Source organism: Lissotriton vulgaris, chromosome 3_1, assembly GCF_964263255.1.
Source record: "Lissotriton vulgaris chromosome 3_1, aLisVul1.2, whole genome shotgun sequence".
In the NCBI taxonomy this organism is placed as follows: Eukaryota; Metazoa; Chordata; class Amphibia; order Caudata; family Salamandridae; genus Lissotriton; species Lissotriton vulgaris.
In genome coordinates this window covers 425,590,376-425,611,754 of record NC_141689.1, presented here as the reverse complement: position 1 = coordinate 425,611,754, position 21,379 = coordinate 425,590,376, and the positions used below count along the sequence as shown (strand labels likewise).

Here is a 21,379-nt window from a genome sequence, read left to right as displayed (position 1 = left end):
AAAGGACACGTCCACCTTAGCTGACTTCCCCATGACCTAGCCAAACTGACTCCACTGCCTCCAGCCAAACCTGTTCGGGCAGCTCCTCGCCCAGTGGCCGAATGAGATAGCATCAATACATAACATGCCATAAACCATTCACCACCTACAGACCATGTTTTCTACACACATACACCTGTCCATGTTTCTTGTTTATGGCCAGTTTTATGACAAGGAGGTGCCCTGTTTTATTGAGGTTTCATCGATATCTGATTGTAATTTGGGCTGGGCTGGGTCATCTATCACAAACTGGACATCTAAAATATGGGTTGGCCGTCATGACTTCGCTCTTTGCTTTATTGTGTAAATATGTCTATGACCATGTTGTAAACTCAAGAATTCTTGCCCGAAGTGCAATATTTTGTATAAAAGGAGAAGGCTGGTTCTGTAAAAACGAACAGTCTCCTGAGAACTTACAGCCCGTGCTGTTGTAATTCTAGGACGCTTGTTACTTGGTTGCAGCCAATAAAACTCTATCTCTGACTTCACCTAGAAGACTCTCTGTTTCTATGGTCCGGAACAGGGAGAACTCACTACTGTCTGCCTTGTCGCCAAAGAGGCGACCGCCATCAAATGGCATGTCCATGAGGGAATTCTGGACATCAGGCGAAAAGTTGGCGGACCTCAGCCAGGCGAACTGCCACCATCGTGGAAATTGCCCTGCCCAGCGAGTCCGTGGTATCCAGCCCACATCGAATAGCGTGCTGCATCCCGCCCTTCCGCAAGGTCTTGAGGAGTTTGACCAGGGCCTCCTCCGGACAAGCAGGCATCACGTCTGCGACCGTGTCCCACAGAGAGTGGGTATAACGACCCAAATGGCAAGCGGTGTTGACTGACCGCAACCCCAAACTAAGTGAGGAGAACAGCTTCTTACCAAACTGCTCATACCTTTTGGATTCCCGATCAGGTGGAGCAGTCGGGAATGCGGTCTGGGAGTTAGAGGCCTGGATAACCAGGCTCTCGGGGGTGGGGTGGGTGGACAGGAAGCTAGGGTCGCCCGGGGGAGGGTGGTGGCGCCTGGCCACGTTCCGATCTACAGGCGGACCTGTAGAGGGCCTGGACCAAGTGCCCAACAGAACGTCAGAAAGGGCCTCATTAAACGGCAGTAGAGGCTCCGAAGAGCTTGCCTGCGGTTTAAGGACCTCGGTGAGGAGGTTAGTCCTCACGGCTGCGACGGGGAGCTCAAGACCCAAGGCCTTGGCCGTCATCGTCAGCACCACACTGTAAGCAGCACCCGCCTCCGTAGCCACGGGTAGGAGGGGAGACAAAGCCAGTGTCGGGCAAAGTGTCCAAACCACTGGCCTCCCCTAGATCCACTGTCCAGTCCTGATACTACTGGCACTCCCGTGCCAGAAGGTCCTTTAGGCCCCTCCCAATCCTCCTCATCTCCCATCTCCTGATAGTCAGGTGCAAAGGATGGGGCCGGATCATAGAAGAATTGCTCTTCTCTCGGAGTCTAATGTGGCGTCGAGTGATGCCGTTCTGACGCCGGATCCAGACCGAGGGAGGAACTGGGGACCACGTCGGAGGTGACACCCTGGGGGTTGGCGCCGATGTCGTAAGGTCGACCAGCGGCGACCCGGATCCAGTGGGGCCCTGCGGCGTCGGGACCGAAGTCGCTGACGGCACCCGGTTCGAAGCCCCCGGCCCGCTTGGGCTCCCAGTCGGGGCCACGTGGCCCGAAGGCACCACAGCGGGACCCGACGGAGGAGAGAGCGACCTCATGGCCTTGAGGAAGGCATCAATCTCCTCTGGCGTTGCGTTCAGCCCAGGGACCGGCGGGTATGGGGCTGGCAGAGGCGCCTATGGCTCTGGCAGCGGCGCCTGCGGCACCGGCAGAGCCGCGTGGGCTGTGTCGCCCGAACCCCCGGCCGCATCACGCGAGTGTCAGGGGGAGTCAGAAGAGAGATGTCATCTCGTCGACTTGTGCCTCTTACCTGAGGACTTGGAGCCCAACGAATGGTGTCGACTCGCCGAGCTGCGATGACTGTGGCCGCGCGACCGGTCCTTCGACCTCCTCCTCGACCTGGACCGTGAACGGCGCGGGGCCCACTGCCGGAGCTCGAGGAACTTACGGGACCGCTCCCACCTAGCCTTCGACGTCAAGGCCCGGCAGTCGGGGCACGACTTGTCGTCATGGTCGGCCCCAAGGCAATACAGGCACCGGGGGTCGGTAACAGACATCAGTCAGTTGCAATCGGCACATGGCTTGAACCCGGGCATCCCTACCGGCACTGATAGTCTTACGACTTGAAACAGGCTCGAAAAGATTGAGAAAGTTAGTCAAAAAGAGACTAAGGAGTACTGCTTTTTCCGGATCTGCGATGGCCGGGGCGGAAGAAATAAGAACGGACGTCAGCGCGCGAGGGTGGCGTCCAAGTACTCTGACGACGTCATCCCGGCACAAACGACGCCGATGACCGACGGGGAGCCGCAGAAAATGCCTACCGACGCGCAGGGGTTCTGCTACGCAAAACTTTCCGGATCCAGTCTGACGCCTGGGGATATTCTAAGGTAAGGAATCTAACTCTAACCTGTTTCTTTCAGATAGTGCTCGTGGCCTACTGTGAACCGCAGGTAACGCCGGTGGGCCGGCACTACGGGGATGAACAATTGTTACGTACCTGTAAACAGGTGGTTCTCCAGTATTGGTGTCTTTCATAGATTCACATGCTTGAATATTCCCCGTCGTCGAAGTGGGAGTCCCACAGTAAATAAAATAGCAATAATGCTAAATATAATAATATACATAATATATATATATGTACATATAATACATGATAAAGGATAGTAAACATAATAGAAATCTCAAAAAACTATTCCTACATAGGAATGCATGGTAATGAGAAACAAGCATTTGCAATGCAATAGGTCTCGCATTATGAAAGTTTGAGGTATTGGTCTTGTAAATGACAATTTTGTTTATTTATGTGTTCGTTTTGAAAATAGTTAAATTAATAGCTTTGTTATTTACAATGCCAATAGTTATAACTACTATATATAGAGGAGAGTGGAGAAAGGGGAGAGAGTGAGTATTGAGAGGTGAGAGTGAGGTGAGAGTGAGGGGAGTGGGAGGAGATGGGAGTGAGGAGAGAGGGGAGAGGTGAGGAATGAGGAAAGAGTGTGAGGGTGTAGAGGGAGGGGAGAGCGAGAGGAGAGGGGATAAAGGGGAGAGAGTGAGGGGAGAGTGAGAAGAGAGGGAGGAGGGGATGTTGAAGAGATAGGGAAGATGGGAGGGGGGAAGAGGTATTTTCCACTTTTCAAAAAGCTCTCAACCTTTTTTCATTTGCACCTTTCTAAAAACCAGGGCAGGTGAAGTATTTCCCTTGGTTTGGCTCCCTGGGCAGAAGTAGAAAATGCAGCAGCAGCCGTTCGAAATCTGTTGGCATGGTCACACTCCCATCTTCTTGACTTCAGTAGCATGAAATACCATGAAAGCACATTGTGAGAAGGAAGAGGCCTGTGGAGGGTCCTCAACCACCTGAGGGGTCTCAGTAGACTCTCCGTGGTTAGACATGCTTTCTAGTGTGGTGTAAGTGATGCACCTACCTACACTATGTGTTCACCTACTGATCCCTTGCTAAGAGTTGCAGCCAAGGTGTGCTAAGCCTTGAGGAGCTGCAACAGCTGGTTCAGTAGAACTCAGAGTATTCTAAGCTAAGTTATATGTACCTACAAGTACTTATGTGATCTTTCAACAAGATATTCTTAGGATACGTGTGGTAAAACAACAGCAAGCTCAAATCCCAACCGCTGCTCACCAATGTGAGAAGGTGGCCTGATATGCAGTGCTCACTATTCTAGTGAACACTATGTATCAGTCCAGCAACCCTTATTGATGATTGGTTGTAAGTCAACCTTATAGACCAGCTATCCTAGTAGCGTGGATACGAGCAGTCTAAGGCTAAAGACTCGATAGGGCGTGTTAAGCCAGCTGTTATACCACACATATACCCCTTGAACACCAAGTGAAAGGACACCACACAAGTGTTATGAAAATAAACAGTGTATTTATTAAGATCACAACAGCCCTGTACTCTTTATGAGGACAGGGTACTAAGCACAAAACAAAACTCTTACGAAAATACTTAAGTTAGCACAGTATATACAAATGCCCGAGGGGCACGGAAAACCATATACTCTGGAAGTGGAATGCGAAATTACTAGCAGGTAAGTACAGTACTAATAGGCTTTGGAATCGCTAGATCTTGACTATAGAATCTTCAGATTACTTCTAGGAGACCCAGGGGACTCGGGTGCAGAGTGTGCACTCTCACACGTGATGCGGGACAAAGTCTATGGTAGCTAGATTTCACAGAGTTAGTGTTCTCGGGCGAACCCGACCTGGTAGGAGGAAAACGAAAGTGGATTCTGACCCTTGGATAGTGAGGCTATGCTGGGGCACCGAAATGCCGAAGTTACCTAGCCCAGGGGCTGCAGCTGCATAGGTCTCAAAAGACGTCGGGAATCCTCGTAGACGGACCAGGAGCCTGGAAGAAAGAAGTTGCTGGCAGGCGACCAGTGAAGAAAGTTCGATGGATCCAAGCCTGGATCGAAGGTAGATGACACCTGAAAGCAGAGGGGACCAAGTTCGTGACTACTAGCCAGTAGTCAGGTGGCACCAGGAGGGCACCGGATGGTAGTCACCTCGACTAGGTGAGTGGGTGACGCTGTGCTCTGCAGATCTCACGGACCAGGAGGCGTTGTCGGCGACCAGGATGGAGGAGCGAGCTGTCCCACGATGGATGAAGCTGTCGGCGTCGCTGGACCCAGGATTGGGCAACAAAGCCTTGGCAAATTCAAGCCCACGCGGTGGACTCAAAATGGCGTCTGTAGTGGACCAGGAGGGTCCGGGGTGCTTCTCTTGAAGAAGGAAGCAAGGGCCAGACGCCAGACCAGCAGCAGTGATGTCGTCGGGCGTCGTGAAGAAGGCCACAAGCCAGCCGGCTAGTAGCCAAACAACGCGGTGAGCAGGCAAAAGCAGAAGGGCCCCACGCAGATCGTGGAGATGCTGCAGGACTGATCTTCGGTGCTGGAGCTGCTCAGGGTTGGGGCTTCTCGGACCCCAAAGCACTCACCAGTGGAGCACACGGTGGGCTTGTTGTAAAGAAGTCGTGCAGTCTTGGCGATCGTCGGTCCCTTGAGGTCTCGTCGCACTCACGGTTCTCAGCTTGGCTGTAGAGGTGAGTAGAGGTCAGAGGTGCCAGGGAAGCCGGGTCTCGTCGAGCTGGGCAGTCGGAGTCCGGAGGAAGGACTTGCAGCAGACCGCAATGTTCTTAGGAAGGTGCCTGCGGATGCAGGGTGACTACTCCTTAGCCACAAGGGAGAATCTTGAAGAAGAAATCTTGATGTCCTTTCGCAGAAAGTCGTGTCTTGATTCCAAAGATGATCTAATTTGAACAGGGGGCCCGCTCCTATCTTTATACTAAAAAAGGGGGCTGACCCGGTGACTAGGTCCTGCCTATGGGTGGGATTAGGAGGGGGGTGGTTACACCCCTCTCCCATGCCGGACTTTCCCCAGGCCAGGGGCTGGTGTGCCCCTGGAACTAGATCTGACCGGCCTATGCGTAGTGAGCACCGGGGTGCCACTCAGCAGTCACCTTCCTGTAAAGCCCTGCCTACCCAGGATACACAAAACCCTGTCTGGGACGGTGCTAGCACCGCCCTCGACAGGAAACCCTTTGTCCAGGCTCCCCTCGCTGGAAGGACTCCCAGCTGCAGGGGGTCAGACTCGTGTCTGTAGTGGCAGCATCCATTTTGTGGAGCTGAGGCTTCGTTTAACTTTAACCGGGGTTCACAGTTACATACATGTCGTGTCCCTCTAGAAGGGTGGAATGCTAACCCCGTCGCCAGAATTGGCGAGGGGTTAGTATTCCAATTCGTATGACACCTTACTCGACATGTTTTGATAAAGCAATACCAAAGATAGCATTTAACCGCGAGGATTATAATGCACTTAAGAGTATATGGTATGCGATATCATGGAACAGCTATTAGGACTTGGTTCCGCAAGCTGCAGACAGGCTCAGCTCATGCCAGAACACCATCTCACACGATTCCAAGCACTCTGCCTTCAGGATTGTCAAGGCCTGCCATAGGAGTGACTGATAGGAGTCTGTGTGTCCATTTTTAGGGTTAGATGTAGGTATACTATATCTACAGCAAAGGGTGATTACACGACTTTGCCCCAGCTGTCATGCAGCCAGTTGTGTCAAATTTAGGAGGCCAGCCAGGGGTGGCATAATACATGCTTCAGCCCCTGGTAGGCCCTGGGTACACCTATGCCCTGAGTTACAGGGTCTGATAAGGTGGCCCAGTACCAATTGGTAATGCACCTAGGGTACATGTGGTAATTTAGAGAGAGAACAGCCAGGCTGTGGGTCTGATTGGCAGGCCCACAGCCAGAGAAAGTCGTAAACCAGTGAAACAAAAGCAAAAAATCTGGGTGATCATAGGATTGCAGACCCTACTCTCCTACACACATGTTTGGGATTTGAGTCCAATTCTTAAAAAAAATATATCACACACTACAGGACGCAGTAATACATTGTAAATAAGCGCTCCAAAGAAGCTTTTGTGATAGTGTGGATCTTTGTAAATAATTCTTGAAAATGACTGATGGGAGCGGACTGTCGAATCTGCCTTCATTTTAAAACTTATAAATAAATTTATGTAAGTACTGCCAGAATTAGATAGGGAAAACAGAGAAGGAGAGAGACAATTAGCTATGAGATCGGCTTTAAATAGTAAGTTAATGCTAATCGTAAAAAATGCGGAGATGAGGCCACCATAATGTCTTTTTAAATATTGACCGCGCAAACAATGGTTAAGATCTTTTGTGAAGAAAAGTACTTTCTTTCCCTTAAAGTTTTCTTTTTTTGGAGTTATGCATAAAAGTAATTCAGGTTAGGGGAAAAAACAACTTAGGAGGATGTCTCCATGTGGCTTGTGCTCGGCTGGCGCCTTGGGCAATTTAGGAGGATGTCTCCATGTGGCTTGTGCTCGGCTGTCGCCTCGGGCATGTTTACTGGTAACACGTAAAATGCTAAAACCTTTAATCAAGAAGGATGGCTTAGTCTGCCTTCTTGCCCGGTGGCGCCTCTTCACTGCTTCCTGTTTAACACTAGAGATTGTGGGAGGGGGAGAGGTTGAGGGGAGAGAGGGGAGAGGCAAGAGGGGAGGGGAGAGAGTTATCCTTTTTTTTCCTCCAAAAAGCATTAAAAAAAATGCAACAAATGCTGTCTAAGCATGACGGACGCAGTGCTAATACGGAAGCATAGGGAAATGGAAGATGCAACAGAACAAAAAATGAAAGTCGTCAATTTTTCTTTTAAATTACAGGACTCGCCCCTCTTTCAGTCCTGTTCGTGCCCACCATCAATGGGGTTATCATGCCACGCTTTAAAAGCATTTTTTTTTATTTAGCGCGAACTCGACCCTAAAGTATTGGACCGCGTTACATGAGCACCAGTCAAATTACCCAAGTATACGGACGTTATTTTTTTTAAAATTCTTTTGGGCACGTTGAGATTAAGTGATTTTACGAAAGAACGGAACATTGAGCCGACGCCGAGTCTAGAACCTATGTCGCCCGACTTCCAAAGTCGGCAACTCTGACCGTAGTGCCACATCCTTTCTCAAAGTTGTACGGAAGTTGCGGCAGACGACATCCCAATCTTAAGGAATGCGTGCGATACCACTACAGAGTTGCAAGTAGGTGCAAACAATACAAATTGGAGCTTTTCCGAAGGATTAGGAGGCAGCAACCAGCACACCTACCCATAAAAGGGTTTTTTGTGGAGCGTTGGAAACATTAGGAATACGTTGTACATCTGAGCATAGCATTCCGTGCACATTGATAAAGCTCAGTGCACACGTAGTAAACACTGTAAATTGTACGATGGCATAACAATACTATCCAGGTAACACTCCATGGTTTTGTGGGCTTATACTGGGCGACACACCAGTGTTTAACCCCGTCTACCGTGATAGGGCCGTTGCCTTGTGGCTGGCTATTGGGAGATCGGAGAGTTTTAGAAAGTCATCACTGTAGTTGGAAGGAAAAACTGGAAACATTAAAAGCCGAGCATTGGTTGGAAGCCATTTTAGGCAACGTGGTCTGTTGTTCCCCACCTCCAGTGGGTTTTGCAGTGGTGATAGGGGCATACTGGTTCCCTTCAGATCCGAGGTGTATAGTGCAGAAAAAAGAAATGCTGCGTGCGGCCTCCCCAAGCGGCCGCCATGCTGTATGCTAAAGCATGGCTGCTGCCCATAATAAAATATGCACAATCATGCACATGAAACCAATGTGTAAAAACAAAAGCACAGGAAAGGGAGGTGAGAGTTTACATTATGGGGTCTTCCTGATGAAATCAAAACTATGGATGTGATTGAAAGCAATTTTAGGCAGCCTTTTCTTTTTTCCCCTACCTGCAGAGGGTTTCGCAGCGGTGATGGAGACAGACGTTCAGTTTCAAGATGCTGTGCAGAAAAAAGAAATGCGTGCAGCATCCCTTACAAACGCGATCCGGAAGCGCTAATGTTATTGACAAATTGAGCAACAACAGAAGATGAACTTGATCCGAGCTTAATTCATGATTGATCGCTGTAAGTAACTAACATTGACAGGCGATCACCGTACCTGCTCCTCCGCAGTACTTCTAAAGGGTACTCGTTTTAGCTGCACGGCGGGTCATTTAAAAAAAATCTGCTTTAAAAATCGTAATGGTCCCAAGTGCCCGCAGCCATGCACCTCCCCCAAGACCACACCTACTTTACTGGTCAGCTCTGCCATCTAGGAAGACTCAGTGAATGCCACGGTATTATATGTGTATGTTATAACTAATCGTTGCAGATAGAGTGGTCTCTCCATGACAATAGTTCAGGAGCATGATTCTTATACACCATTTACTCTGCAACCTTCCCCGAAATGTCAGAGCTGAGCCTCTGCCAGATTATGCCCGAGGAGGAAGTGCTGCTGCTGTCGAGGACAGAGAGTTCCCACTATGCCTAGTGTTTTTTTCATTCAGTCTCTCCTCCATGTTCACTGTAAATGCACCTTGACACCAATTTAACCAAAAATTATCGGAGCTGGGACGCAAATCCGGACAGAGATTTACTGCTAGCATGTCAGTCATACATCATGAGTGGGGCTGGGCAGGCTCGATGGTAGCACCCAGCAGATAAGTGGACGCTTTGTTGATTTAAAAAAATACGGCACAAGCCTGCTGAAGCGGCCAGCATGTTACACGGTATTTCTACCCCGCAACCTCTTAGGGGGTGCTGTGAAATACAGGCAGCGGAAAGGAGAAATGGAGAACGTGGGTGGAAAACAAGGAGAACATATTAGCTATGGAGGAAAGCACCATAAGGGAGAATTAGAGGAGGAAGGAAAAGGAGGGAAATGAAAATTTCAAAGTGAGCAGGAAGCAAGAAAAGAAGAGAAACCATGGAAGAACACGAAAAGGAACAGGGAGGGGGCTGGGGGGAGAGGGCAGAAGTTAAGGAGCCAAAGAGGACGTTGGGGGGGCGGGGAGGGAAGCCTGTGGGAGGCTGATGCCTTTGATGTGAGACCAGTGAAGTCTGAACCAGTGGGCGGGGAGGCAGGAGCAAATGGAACCCTTTGAAGTCACGAAATGCTGCTGGCAGGGGAAGCCTGTGGGTGAAATGCAAGCTCGTGCACGAAGGAGCTTGTGGTCACGTGATTTCACGTGAAATTTCGAAAATCCGCTCGTAAAAAGTCAGCTTTTGGGTTGACAACAATAGGTCAGAGTTTCACTCGACCTAAAAACTACTTGTAACACATTAGTGTCATTAGGTTAGTCCAAATTACAGCCAATCAGGCGTCAGCACCCTCTAGAACCTTCTCCTCAGAAGCTCAAGCCCTCAGATTTTCGTAGCACAAGTAACAGAGAGCGCATGAGGAGAAGAGAGCCTCTGAGGGGAGGAGGGTGGGTCTCATATGAATCTATGAAAGACACCAATACTGGAGAACCACCTGTTTACAGGTAACAATTGTTCTTCTCCAGTATTAGGAGTGTCTTTCATAGATTCACATGTTTGAATAGACTAGAAAGCAGTAACCTCGGAGAACTGAGATTGCTAGGCAATTATATGGAGGAAAACCAAGACAGTACCAGAATAATACAGTCATGTTACACATCATAGCAATCACAGTAAAACATCAAGGAGGGGGGAACAGAGGCTCACCTTATTGAAACAGATGGCGAAGCACTGCCTGTCCCAAAGCGGTGTCCGCTTCATTGATGGCCTCCAAACAGTAATGCTTGGTGAAAGTGTGCCTGCTGGATCATGTCGCTGCACAGCAAATCTGATGAAGAGGCACAACAGCAAACAAGGCGGTGGATGAAGACATCGCCCTCGTAGAGTGAGCCCTCACTGAAGACTGCAATGGTTTACCAGCTTGTTGGTGGCAGAAGGCAATGGCTGAGGAAAGCCATCGAGCAATAGTTGGCTTGGAAACTAGATGTCCCTTACGCAAACGGCCGTAGGCGATGAACAGCTGATCGGACTTGCGGAAGGAGGCAGTTCTGGCAATGTAAAATTTAAGGCATCGTTTGATGTCCAAAGAATGCAAGCGCTGCTCTGCCGGAGACTTTGGGTCCGGAAAGAAAGTTCTCAGGAACACAGGCTCATTCAAATGAAAGTCTGTCGGTACTTTAGGTAGGAAAGAGGGGTTGGTGCGGAGCGCCACTCCATTAGGCCTGAACTGAAGGTAAGGAGGCTTGATAGTGAAAGCGTGCAGGTCGCTCACGCGACGAGATGAGGTCAAAGCCAAAAGAAGCGCAACCTTCCAGGTGAGGAATTTGATATCCGTTTTATGGATAGGTTCAAATGGTGACTTCATAAGTTGGGATAGTACAACATTGAGGTGCCTCGATGGAGGAGGGCGCCGAACAGGTGGGAACTTGCGGAAAAGTCCTTTGAAGAATTGTCGTATGATTCTGGACAAGCAGAGGGAAGAAGAGCCATCATGTCTGAAGCGAGATATAGCAGCTAAGAAAACTCTCATGGTAGAATGAGAGAGTCCTGACTGAGCAAGGCTTAAGAAGAATGGAAGAAGCTGCTCTGCAGTGGAATGAATGGGATGGACATTGGCTGAGACACACCAATGGCAGAATCTCTTCCACTCGAGTTTATAAGTCTTGATGGTAGACGGAGCCCTAGCTTGAGCCAGGATGTCTCTGCATTCCTGAGATATGTTCAAATCTGCGAATTCAAGGTACTCAGGTTCCATGCCCACGATTGTAGCGTGGAGGGGTCCGAATGGCACACTAGGCCTCTGTCCATTGATAGTAGGTCTGAACGAGGGCGCAGAGGAATGGGCTCGCATTGGGACAACAGAAGCAGTTCTGAAAACCATGCCTGCCTGGGCCAACGAGGTGCGATCAACAGGATGTGGCAAGGCTGTCTCCGCATCTTCCACAGCACCCGCGGAATTAATGGAATCGGCGGAAAGGCGTAAGCGAATAGATCGCACCAGTCTATCAGAAGGGCATTCCCGCACGACCCGGGGTGGGAATGCCAACTTGCATAAGACGGGCATTTCCAATTCTCCGGTGTTGCAAAGAGGTCTAGATCTGGGTGACCCCACTGGTGAAAGACATGATCTAGAGTCGGCTGGTGCAGGTTCCCATTCGTGCGTTGAGGAAGTGGACCTGCTCAGAGAGTCCGCCAAAATGTTGGACACGCCCGGAAGGTGGACAGCTGTCAAGGTGATCTGATGGCGGAGAGCCAAGTCCCAGATCGACTGGGCCAAATGAGACAGATGAGGAGACTTGGTTCCCCCCTGTTTGTTCACGTAGCGCATACTGGTGGTATTGTCCGTTTGGATCAGCACTGACTCCCCGTGAACTACCGGGAGGAATTACTTGTGCGCTAGGAAGATCGCCATCAACTCCACCCTGTTGATATGCCATTTGCGCTGGGGCGGAGTCCATTTTCCCTTGATGGATAGGCCCTGGAGATGAGCGCCCCACCCCTCCAGGGAGATGTCTGTCGTCAGCGTGAGATCTGGTTCGTGATCGAGAAAGGACGTTCCCATTTCCAGATTTGTAGGTTGTGCCCACCAAAGCAAGCTCTTTCTCATGCAGGTTGTCACTGCGACAAGGTCGTTGAAGGACCCGGAGACCTGACGCCACTTAAGTCCAGTTCTTCCTGAATGGTACGGGCGCGCAACCTGCAATTTGGGATCAGTGCGATGCAAGATGAAGCCATTCCCAAGAACGACTAACGTCTGAACAGAAACGGACTGTTTTCTTCGAATGAGAGAGACCAGACGAAGGATTTTGTGACGTCGCTCGTTGGAGACGAACGCTTTGGAGAGCTTCGTATCTAGGATCGCTCCCAGGAAGGATCTGGTCTGCAGAGGTGCAAACTTTGACTTTTCGATGTTGATGGTTAACCCCAGGGACTGAAACACCTGCTGGCAGAGGCGAGTGTCCTGACGTAGCTGATGGTGGGATTGAGACTTTAAAATCGTCCAAATATGGAAAGATTTGAACGCCTTGGAGACGCAGGTGAGCCACCACAGGAGTCAGTACCTTCGTGAACACACGAGGAGCTGATCGCAGCCCGAAGGGTAGAACTTTGAACTGAAAGTGCATTGGTCCCACCTTGAAACGCAGGTACTGGCGATGTTGTTGGATAATAGGGACATGAAAGTATGCGTCCTGAAGGTCTATGGTGGTTATGTAATCCTCGCTGGATAGAAGACGAAGGATTTCCTGTAACGTCAGCATGCGGAACGATTGGGACTTTAGGAACTGGTTGAGAGCCCTCAGATCCAGAATGGGTCGCCAATCCCCAGTTTTCTTGAGTACGAGGAAGAATCGAGAGTAAAACCCCTCTCCTCTTTGACGTTTCGGGACCACTTCGACTGCACCTTTTAACACAAGACGACAAACCTGATGGAAAAGCTCCTCGAGGTGTGGAGGAGGCGGGCCACGAGGAGGTGTACACGGAGGAATCTCTATGAACTCTAGGGTATGACCCCGTCGTACAATGTCCAACACCCAGCGGTCCGAGGTGATCGAGGACCACTGAGAATAAAACAGAGATTCGACCTCCAACATTTTGATGGGAAAAGTCATTGGCGTTTAGAGTTGGATCCCCGGTAAGAGGACTTTCCTCTGTAAGGCCTGGAGGGCTGCTGGCGAGATTGCTGAGTGGGCGTTAAACGTTGGCCGCTCTGATTGTATGAGCGGTATTGCTTCCCACCTCGAACGTCTGAAGAAGTGCCGCGTCCGCGCGCACCTCAAAAGGACTGCTTCCAAAATTGTAACGTGCCCAAAGACTTTGCCGTTTCGGTGTCCTTCTTAATGGACTCCAGGGCCTCATCAATATGGGATCCGAATAGTGACTCCCCATTATAGGGCATGCCCAGTATTCTGGATTGGACATCCTGCCAGAAGGATGTGGACTTAAGCCAACCTTGTCGTCGGAGTGCAGCCGCACTTGCAAGCAGACGGAATCCTGTGTTAGCCACATCGACTGCACAGTCGATCATTTCTTCTGACCTTCTCTGCCCATCTCGAAGGATCTGTAGAGCGTCAGCTTTGGAAGCATCAGGTATGAGTTCTAGGAGATCTGAAATGTCTGACCACATTTGTCTGTCATAGCATCCCAAGATGGCTAAGGCATTGGCTGCCCGGACAGATGTGGAAGCCATCGTTGAAAACTTGCGGCCAATAGCATCCAGACGTCGACCCTCTCTATCCGGTGGGGCTGTGATAGGAGCCGCTGGGTTCCGGGCTCGACGCTGTGCGGCCTGAGTCACTACCGAGTCCGGTTTGGGGTGAGAAAGCAGGCAAGCCGGAGACCCAATCGGGGTCTTGTACTTTTTCTCAAGGAGCGGTATTTGTGCAGGCAAGGTGTTTGGAGCAGTCATGAGCTTAATTCCTTCCTTCCAAACAAAATCGATGATGGGAATCGTGTGGGTTTGTTTATAAGGTTTGTCTTTAAAATCATAAAGAAAACAGTCCTCCTCACGTTGTGATCTTGGTAATTTAAAGCGCAGAGCTGCTTTATCCATTAAAAGATGGAAACTGGCGATATCCACAGGAGGTGAATCTCCAGAGTTTCCTGGGGGGGGGGGGGTGGGGGGGGGGGGGGGGGAGAAACTATATTTTGGAGATTGCGGCTACCAGTTCGACAGGCCGGCTACTTCAGCTTTTGGGCCCCTGAGCTGTGATAGCGGACACCTGGAGTCTCTTGCTTCTACTTCGGCTCATGAGTCAACTTTGTCATCAGTGTGGGTTTAACATGCTGAGAAGTTTGATACCAAACTTCCCAGTTTTCAGTAAAGCTATTAAGGGTCTGTGGAGTTTGTAATGACAAACTCCCAGCACCATATACTCTTAATGGAATTACTGATTGGCAGGAAGCCAGGGCACACAGTCAAAGTACATCAACAGTTTGGCAAAAAGTGGGGGCAACCATGCAAAAAGAGGGCACTTTTACAATTCCTAACAATGTAGTAGCCAAATCAACAGCTTAATGTGAATGAAACCTTACTAAATTGATGACAGATCACCAGTATTGAATTAAGAAAGTATTAAGAATGTAAAATTTCATACCTCTGTATTCTTTCAGGAAAAGTAGCACTAAACATCAATGTTTGACGTTCTTCTTTCGATGGCATTCCTGGGCTGGTGATTAAAACCTTCATGTCAGGACCAAAGCCCATATCTAGCATGCGATCCGCCTCATCCAATACTAGGTATCTTAATTTGGTCAGTCCAATCTGTAGATGAAGTTATAGGTATAAAATAATAGTAAGAACAAAGTAATTCTTTTATTGCAGGCTACAGTCTCACATTACCATGATAGAAAAAAACTTAAAGCTGGCAAATACCTGCAGAAAACAATAGCAGCAATTATATTGTAATTTGGAAAGTAACTATTTAGGTACACATGCCCCATGAATTCCTTACCCATTTTTTCATATTTGCGTGCCTACCTTCGCTCAAGGCAATATTGAAACTGAAAAGTAGTGACCGGTAGCGGTATGTGGCCATGGATTAGCCATTCAGTTGATGGTGATTCTGCTACTGTAAAGGGTAATCTATCCAGTTTTTCAATATACAGCATTGTATACTTTGCTCCCCTTTGTGCCATTTCTACCTGTTTATCTGTTAGATTGTATTCAGAAAACAGAGAGGTACTGTTCATAAAACGCCAAGGCACATAGCCTGCAAGCAAAGATTGCAGCGTCCAGCTTAATAACATAATAGAACATAACTGTGATTGCTTGTGTTGTAATATGGCCAAATCTTGTTCCAATATGTCTATCACAGAAGATACAATGTTGCCTACGGAAATATATCCTGGAGCTTTAAGTTATTAACCTATTGTCCACTACAGCCAACGTCTTTTCTTAGTTAATAGAGTCTATTTCCCATAGTCTCTTTGCGGCCTCTCGTTGGGATCTTTTCCAAATTTCATTATAAGCAGCATAAATGCCAGCATATATGAAACGTTTCTGACGGCGTTTCCTAAGATCCATGCCATGTGCGAGTAAGAATAAGTGTTTCACTTCTGCGAGTTTTGAGGTTTCTAGCCAATCAAGGCACAACTTACCAACACTGTAGGATGTCACTACCCCTGGGTGTTCTCTTTGTACATAGTGTGGGGTCTGTCCTATGGATAGTGAACCCTTCGGTGATACCCAAGACTCTTTTTCTGACATCTGTTTGTGCCTAAGGGCCAAACCAACCATTCTGATCTATTGTACTGTAAAATGTCATCTACTGTTTCCCCTTCCTGTGAAGTTTAATTTTGCCACCCCCCTAGCTGTGATGGTGTTGGAAACTGAGGTGTGTTAAGGTCCTTGTTCTTAGCAAGTTCAAGACAGGATGTCTGTTGCACAGTGTCATTTAGAAATATCATCTGCTGTGGAATGAGGCATGCTCTAAATAGTGTTTGGTTCCCTGGACTTGCCAGTCCCTAGAACCCCAGACTGATTTTAACGCTATTGTGTCCTTCCATAAGTCAAAACCCTGTTCAGACAATTGGGCGATAAATAAAGCAGAGAAAACCTGTTTGGTGTTAGTCAACAATTTGCAGTGCCGATGTCTGTGTAGCTTTATAATAAAATGACGTCGGGTCAGAAGTATTAAACCCTGAAAAACACAAAAATTTCCGTGCAAATGTTTGTGAACTGCTTTTTGGTGGTGTAAGGCAATTTTCTAACTAATGGTACTCAAAAACATTTCTAGGTGTTATAGATTTGTGCAAGAAATGATGACCATAATTTTGGTAACAGTACAAAGTGTCAGTCTAAGTACCTTCTAGCATTTCAGTGTTCTAAAATGTGGCAGTTTTCTCTAAATTAGGCTACATGTTATCAACAGTTTCAGAGTCCCAATTGTGAGAAGTTGGCCTGGTATATGATGTCCACTATTCTAGTGGGCACCCTGTATCAGTCCAAACAACCCTTATGGTGATGGTTGTAAAGTCAACCTTATAGACCAGCTATCCTAGTGGTAGCATGGACAAAGCAGTCTTAGGCTAAAACTTTAGAGAGCATGTGAAACCAGCTGTTTTACCAATTATAATCGCTTGAATATCACATGAAAGGACACCACAAAAGGTATATATCAAATATATATGTATTTATTACTAACACAACCCCTCTGCACTCTTTATGAGGTCAGAGTTCGAGATACAGCACAAGTGACTCAATAAGCATACTATAAGTTGCACAAATACAATTCTGCCCTACGGGCCTCATGAACCATATACTAAGTAAGTGGTATAAGAACCACTTCAGGAATAGTGAAACGTGAATAGGCCTAGGGCATCGCTGGGGCTACACTGAACAACCAAGGGATTGGAAGTAGGAGGCCCACAGGAGGCGTGTGCACTGTCTAAACATACACACGAGTTACAATCTAGTTAGAATGGGAACGCAAAAGTTACAAAGTAGTAGATTTCGGAAACTTCCGGATGGACTACGGTAGAAACCTGTTAAACTAGGACACTTGGATAGTTAATACCCACGGGAGCACAGGAGTACTCCAGTTACCTCACCCAGGGAAGCCGGGTGCATAGGTGTTCTTTCGTGTCGGTTTTCGTCGCTGTTTCCTATGGAGAGCTGCAAGAAAGTGCTGCAGGCGACCAGAAGAAGTGTCCGGGTGGATCGGAGTTGTTTAGAACCTGAAAGCAGAGGGGACAGTGTCTGGGTCACTAGCCAGTGACCAGGAAGGAACCAGGCGATGTCGAGATGCAATCAGGTGAAGAGGTGAAGCTGGTCTCTGCAGCTACTTGGACCAGGAGGCGTCGACGACGAAGACGACCAGGCGCTGGATACGAGCTGTCCCACGAAGGATCTAGGTGACTGCGGTGTCGGTATCCAGATTGGACCCAACAAGCCCTAGTAACCGCAACGCACGAAGGAAGTGAAAATGGGCTTCTGTTCAGACCAGCATGGTCTGGGGCGCTACTCCTTCACAGGGAAGCTGGAGCAAGACTGGAGCAACCAGGCAAGTGTTGTAGATTCGAAGGTTCGTCTTCGTAGCGTTCACGAGCCAACGGGCTGGCAAACGGGAAGCCGCGTCGAGCTGAAATGCAGGCGCAGGCCCCACGCGACATTCGTGGAGTGTGGAGGGCTGAGCTTCGGTGCAAATGCTGCTTGGGTCTGGGGCTTCTCAAACCCCAAAGCACAACTTCGAAGGTACCTCAGAAGCTGCACAGGTAGCAAAAAGCAGGTAGTCCAGGGTGTCCGGTCCCTCGTCTCTCGTGTCCGCCACGGGTCTCAGCTTTGCTGTGGATGTGGATCGGAGTCGGAAAAAGTCTGGAAGTACAGTTCCTGAGTCACTGAGTCTTCGGGTTCTGGCGGGAGAGTAAACAAAGCAAACCGGCAAGTTACTGGTGGTGCCTGTTTGCACAGGGTGGTCACTCCTTGACCACAAGGGAGATGTCTTCAGTCTTCCAGTCAATATGGAACATTGATGGTCCAAGAGTTCGTTTCAGAGTTTCTTTCCAGGATAATCTAATGTCTCTGGACACAGCTCCTATGTTTATACTACACTAAGAAGCTGGATGACCTGCTAGGTCTCTCCTATGGGTGGAACCTGAGAAGGGGGTGGTTACACCCCTTTCTCTTTGTCCAGTTTAACACAAGAGCTGGGGCTGAAGTGCCCCAGCAACTGGTTTGAACCAGGCTATGCATGGAGCACCTTGTGTGCCCCAGGCAGTGTCTGGAAAAGCATCCTTCCATTGAACCCACCCTGCCCCAATCCACTACAGGCCCTCAACAGGAAACCTATGTCCAGGCCTCCCTTGCCGGAGTTTTGTTCAACTGCAGGAGGTCAGACTCGTGTCTGTGGCAGCTGCATCCATTTTGTGATGCAGAGGCTCTGTTTAACTTTAACCGGGTAAAGCAGTAACTACATGTCTTTTCCATCTACAAGGGTGGATGGAATGCTACCCCCGGAGGGGGGGGGGGGGTGGAGAGGGAGGGAGGGAAAGTATTCCAAAGTGTTTGATACCTTACACGACATGTTTTGATAAAGCCAAATCAAAGTTAGCATTAACCGTGAGGATTATAATGCACTTAAGAGTATATGGTATGGCTATATCATAGAACAGCTATAAGGATATGGTTCCGAAAGCTGCAGAAGGGCTCAGCTCATGCTAGAGCACCATCTCACATAAAACCAAGCACTATGCCTTCAGGATTGTCAAGGCCTGCCATAAGAGTGACTTATAGGTATATATGTGTCTATATATAAGGGTAGATATAGGAATATAGGCCCTGGGTGCACCTATGCCCTGGGTACCTAAGGTACACTGTACAGGGGCTGATGAGGTGACTCAGTATCCAATTAGATATGTACCTATAGTACATGGAATCCATTTTACAGAGAGAGAAGTGGGCCTGGGGTCCTGAATAGCAGGGCCCCAGGTCAACTAAGTCGAAAAACCATCTAAACACCAGGCAAAAAGTTGGGGGCAACCATAGTCCGATATCCACCTTCCTACTTGTACCATAGGTACCCAGGGCATAGGTGCATCCAAGGCCTACCAGGGGCTGCAGCATGAATTATGCCACCCCTGGCTGGCCATCCAAACTGAAACCACAGGCTGATCACTCAGCTTGGGCAAGGTGGTGTAATCACCCCTTGCTTAGATATAGTATCTCTATATCTAACCCTAAAATGGACACATATCCTCCTATCAGTCACCCCTATGGCAGGCCTTATCAATCCTGAAGGCAGAGTGCTTGGAATTATGTGAGATGGTGCTCTAGCATGAGCTGAGCCTGTCTGTAGCTTTCGGAACCAAGTCCTTTAGCTGTTTCCATGATAACACTGTACCATATACTCATAAGTGCATTATAATCCTCGCGGTTATTGCCAACTTTGGTATAACATTATCAAAACATGTCGAGTAAGGAGTCATACGAATTGGAATACTACCCCCTCGCCAATTCTGGCGACGGGGGTAGCATTCCACCCTTCTATAGGGACACGACATGTATGTAACTGTGAACCCCGGTTAAAGTTAACTCGAGCCTCAGCATCACAAAATGGATGCTGCCACCACAGACACAAGTCTGACCTCCTGCTGCTGGGAGTCCTTCCAGCGAGGGAGGCTTGGACAAAGGGTTTCCTGCCTTGGTAGGTGCTAGCACCAGCCCAGACAGGATTTTGTGTATTGGGTAGTACAGGGCTGAAAGGAATGAGACATGCCTGGGGCACACAAGGTGCATACACCGTTCTAAACCAGTTCCTGGGGCTCTCCAGCCCCAGCTCTGGCGCAAGACCGGACAATGGATAGGGGGTGTAACCATCCCTCTTCCTGGTCCCACCCAGAGGAGGGACCTAGTCATAGTACAGCCCCCTTTAGCCGGATAAAGGTAGGAGCTGGTCCCATTCCAAATTAGATTATCCTGAACAACTTTACAAGAAGAAACTCTGGACTTCGACGTTCTGCTCGACAGAAGACTGAAGAAATCTCCCTTGTGGGCAAGTAGTGTCCACCCTGCACAAGCAGGCACAATCAGCGTCCAGCGGCTTCCCTTTGTCGTCTTCCCTCGAGGATCCTGATTTCAGAGCCCGACGAGACCCGGATTCCCAGACCTCTCCGACCTCTAACTACATCTGCAGCACAGCTGAGATCCGTGGGTGCGACTAGACACGTGGGACCGGCCATCTTGAAAGAAGCAGCACTTCGCTCCAGCGTCCAAGTGCTTTGGGGACTGAGAAGCCCGACCCCGAGCAGCTCCTGCACCGAAGACCATCCCTTTAGCATCCACGAGATCTGTGTGGGGCCCTTCTGCCTGTTTGCTGCTCGACGCGTTGTCTGGTCACTTGCCGGCTGGCTAGTGACCTCCTAGACGACGAACCTTGAAATATTCACTGCTGGTCTGGTTGCTCCAGACTGGCCCTTGCTCCCTTCCAAAAGAGGAGCACCCCGGACCCTCCTGGTCCGGACCAGACGCCGTTTCCACTCACCGCGTGGGTTGCCTTTGCCAAGGCCTGTTGACTCCAAATCCGGATTCGACACAGCCGACAGCGAGAGCCTGCGGGGGACAGCTCGTGCCTCCATCCTGGTCGTCGAAGACACCACCTGGTCCACGTGGCTGCAGAGACAAGCGTCGACTCTCACCTGATCGCGACGACGACATCTGGTTCCACTCCCGTCACTGGCTAGTGACTTTGAACATTGTCCCCTCTGCTTTCAGGTTCTTCTCCACTGATCCACCCTTGGATCACACCGGACATCTTCCTCCTGATCGCCTGCAGCATCTTTTCTTTCAGGCTCCATAGACTTCAACGCCGGAACCTGACACGACTTCGCACCTATGCACCCGCAGCCTGTGGGTGAGATAACAAGAGCATTTCAGTGCTCAAGGGTAGCTTGACTCTCCTAGTGCCCAGTTCCATTGTCGTTTTAATCCTACATAGTCAGGATTGTCCGTACTCACCTTTAACTTGAACTGTACTGTCCATAGACACTGTTACGCATCTCGCGTGTGAGTTCACACTCTGCACACGCGTTCCGTGGGCCTCCTATTACTTACCTAAAGTTAGTGTAGAGTGGTCCCAGCGATCCTACAGCCTCTGGACAGCTCCATTACTCTTACCGACTTTCACATTCCACTTACTTAGTATATGGTTTGTCGTGCCCCTAGCGCACCATTGTAATTTGTGCAACTTAAACATATTTTTTTTTAGAGATTGTCATGTGCTTAGCCCTCTGATCTCAAAGAGTTCAGAGGTGTATGTTAGTTAATAAATATATTGTTTATTTTCATAACAACCTGTGTGGTGTCCTTTCACTTGGTATTCAAGGGATTATATGTGGTAAAACA

At 49.0% G+C, this 21,379-nt stretch overlaps 1 protein-coding gene across 4 annotated transcripts in view; it reads right to left on the bottom strand.

The window, feature by feature from the left end:
- Nucleotides 1-21,379, bottom strand: part of DDX4 (DEAD-box helicase 4) — a 1,777,277-nt gene that overhangs the window by 386,872 nt on the left and 1,369,026 nt on the right. For all 4 annotated transcript variants that reach the window (XM_086960639.1, XM_086960640.1, XM_086960641.1 and 1 more), the window contains one exon: nt 14,637-14,803. In XM_086960639.1, coding sequence (XP_086816765.1) covers nt 14,637-14,803 — 167 coding nt within the window. The remainder of the gene's footprint in view (nt 1-14,636; nt 14,804-21,379) is intronic.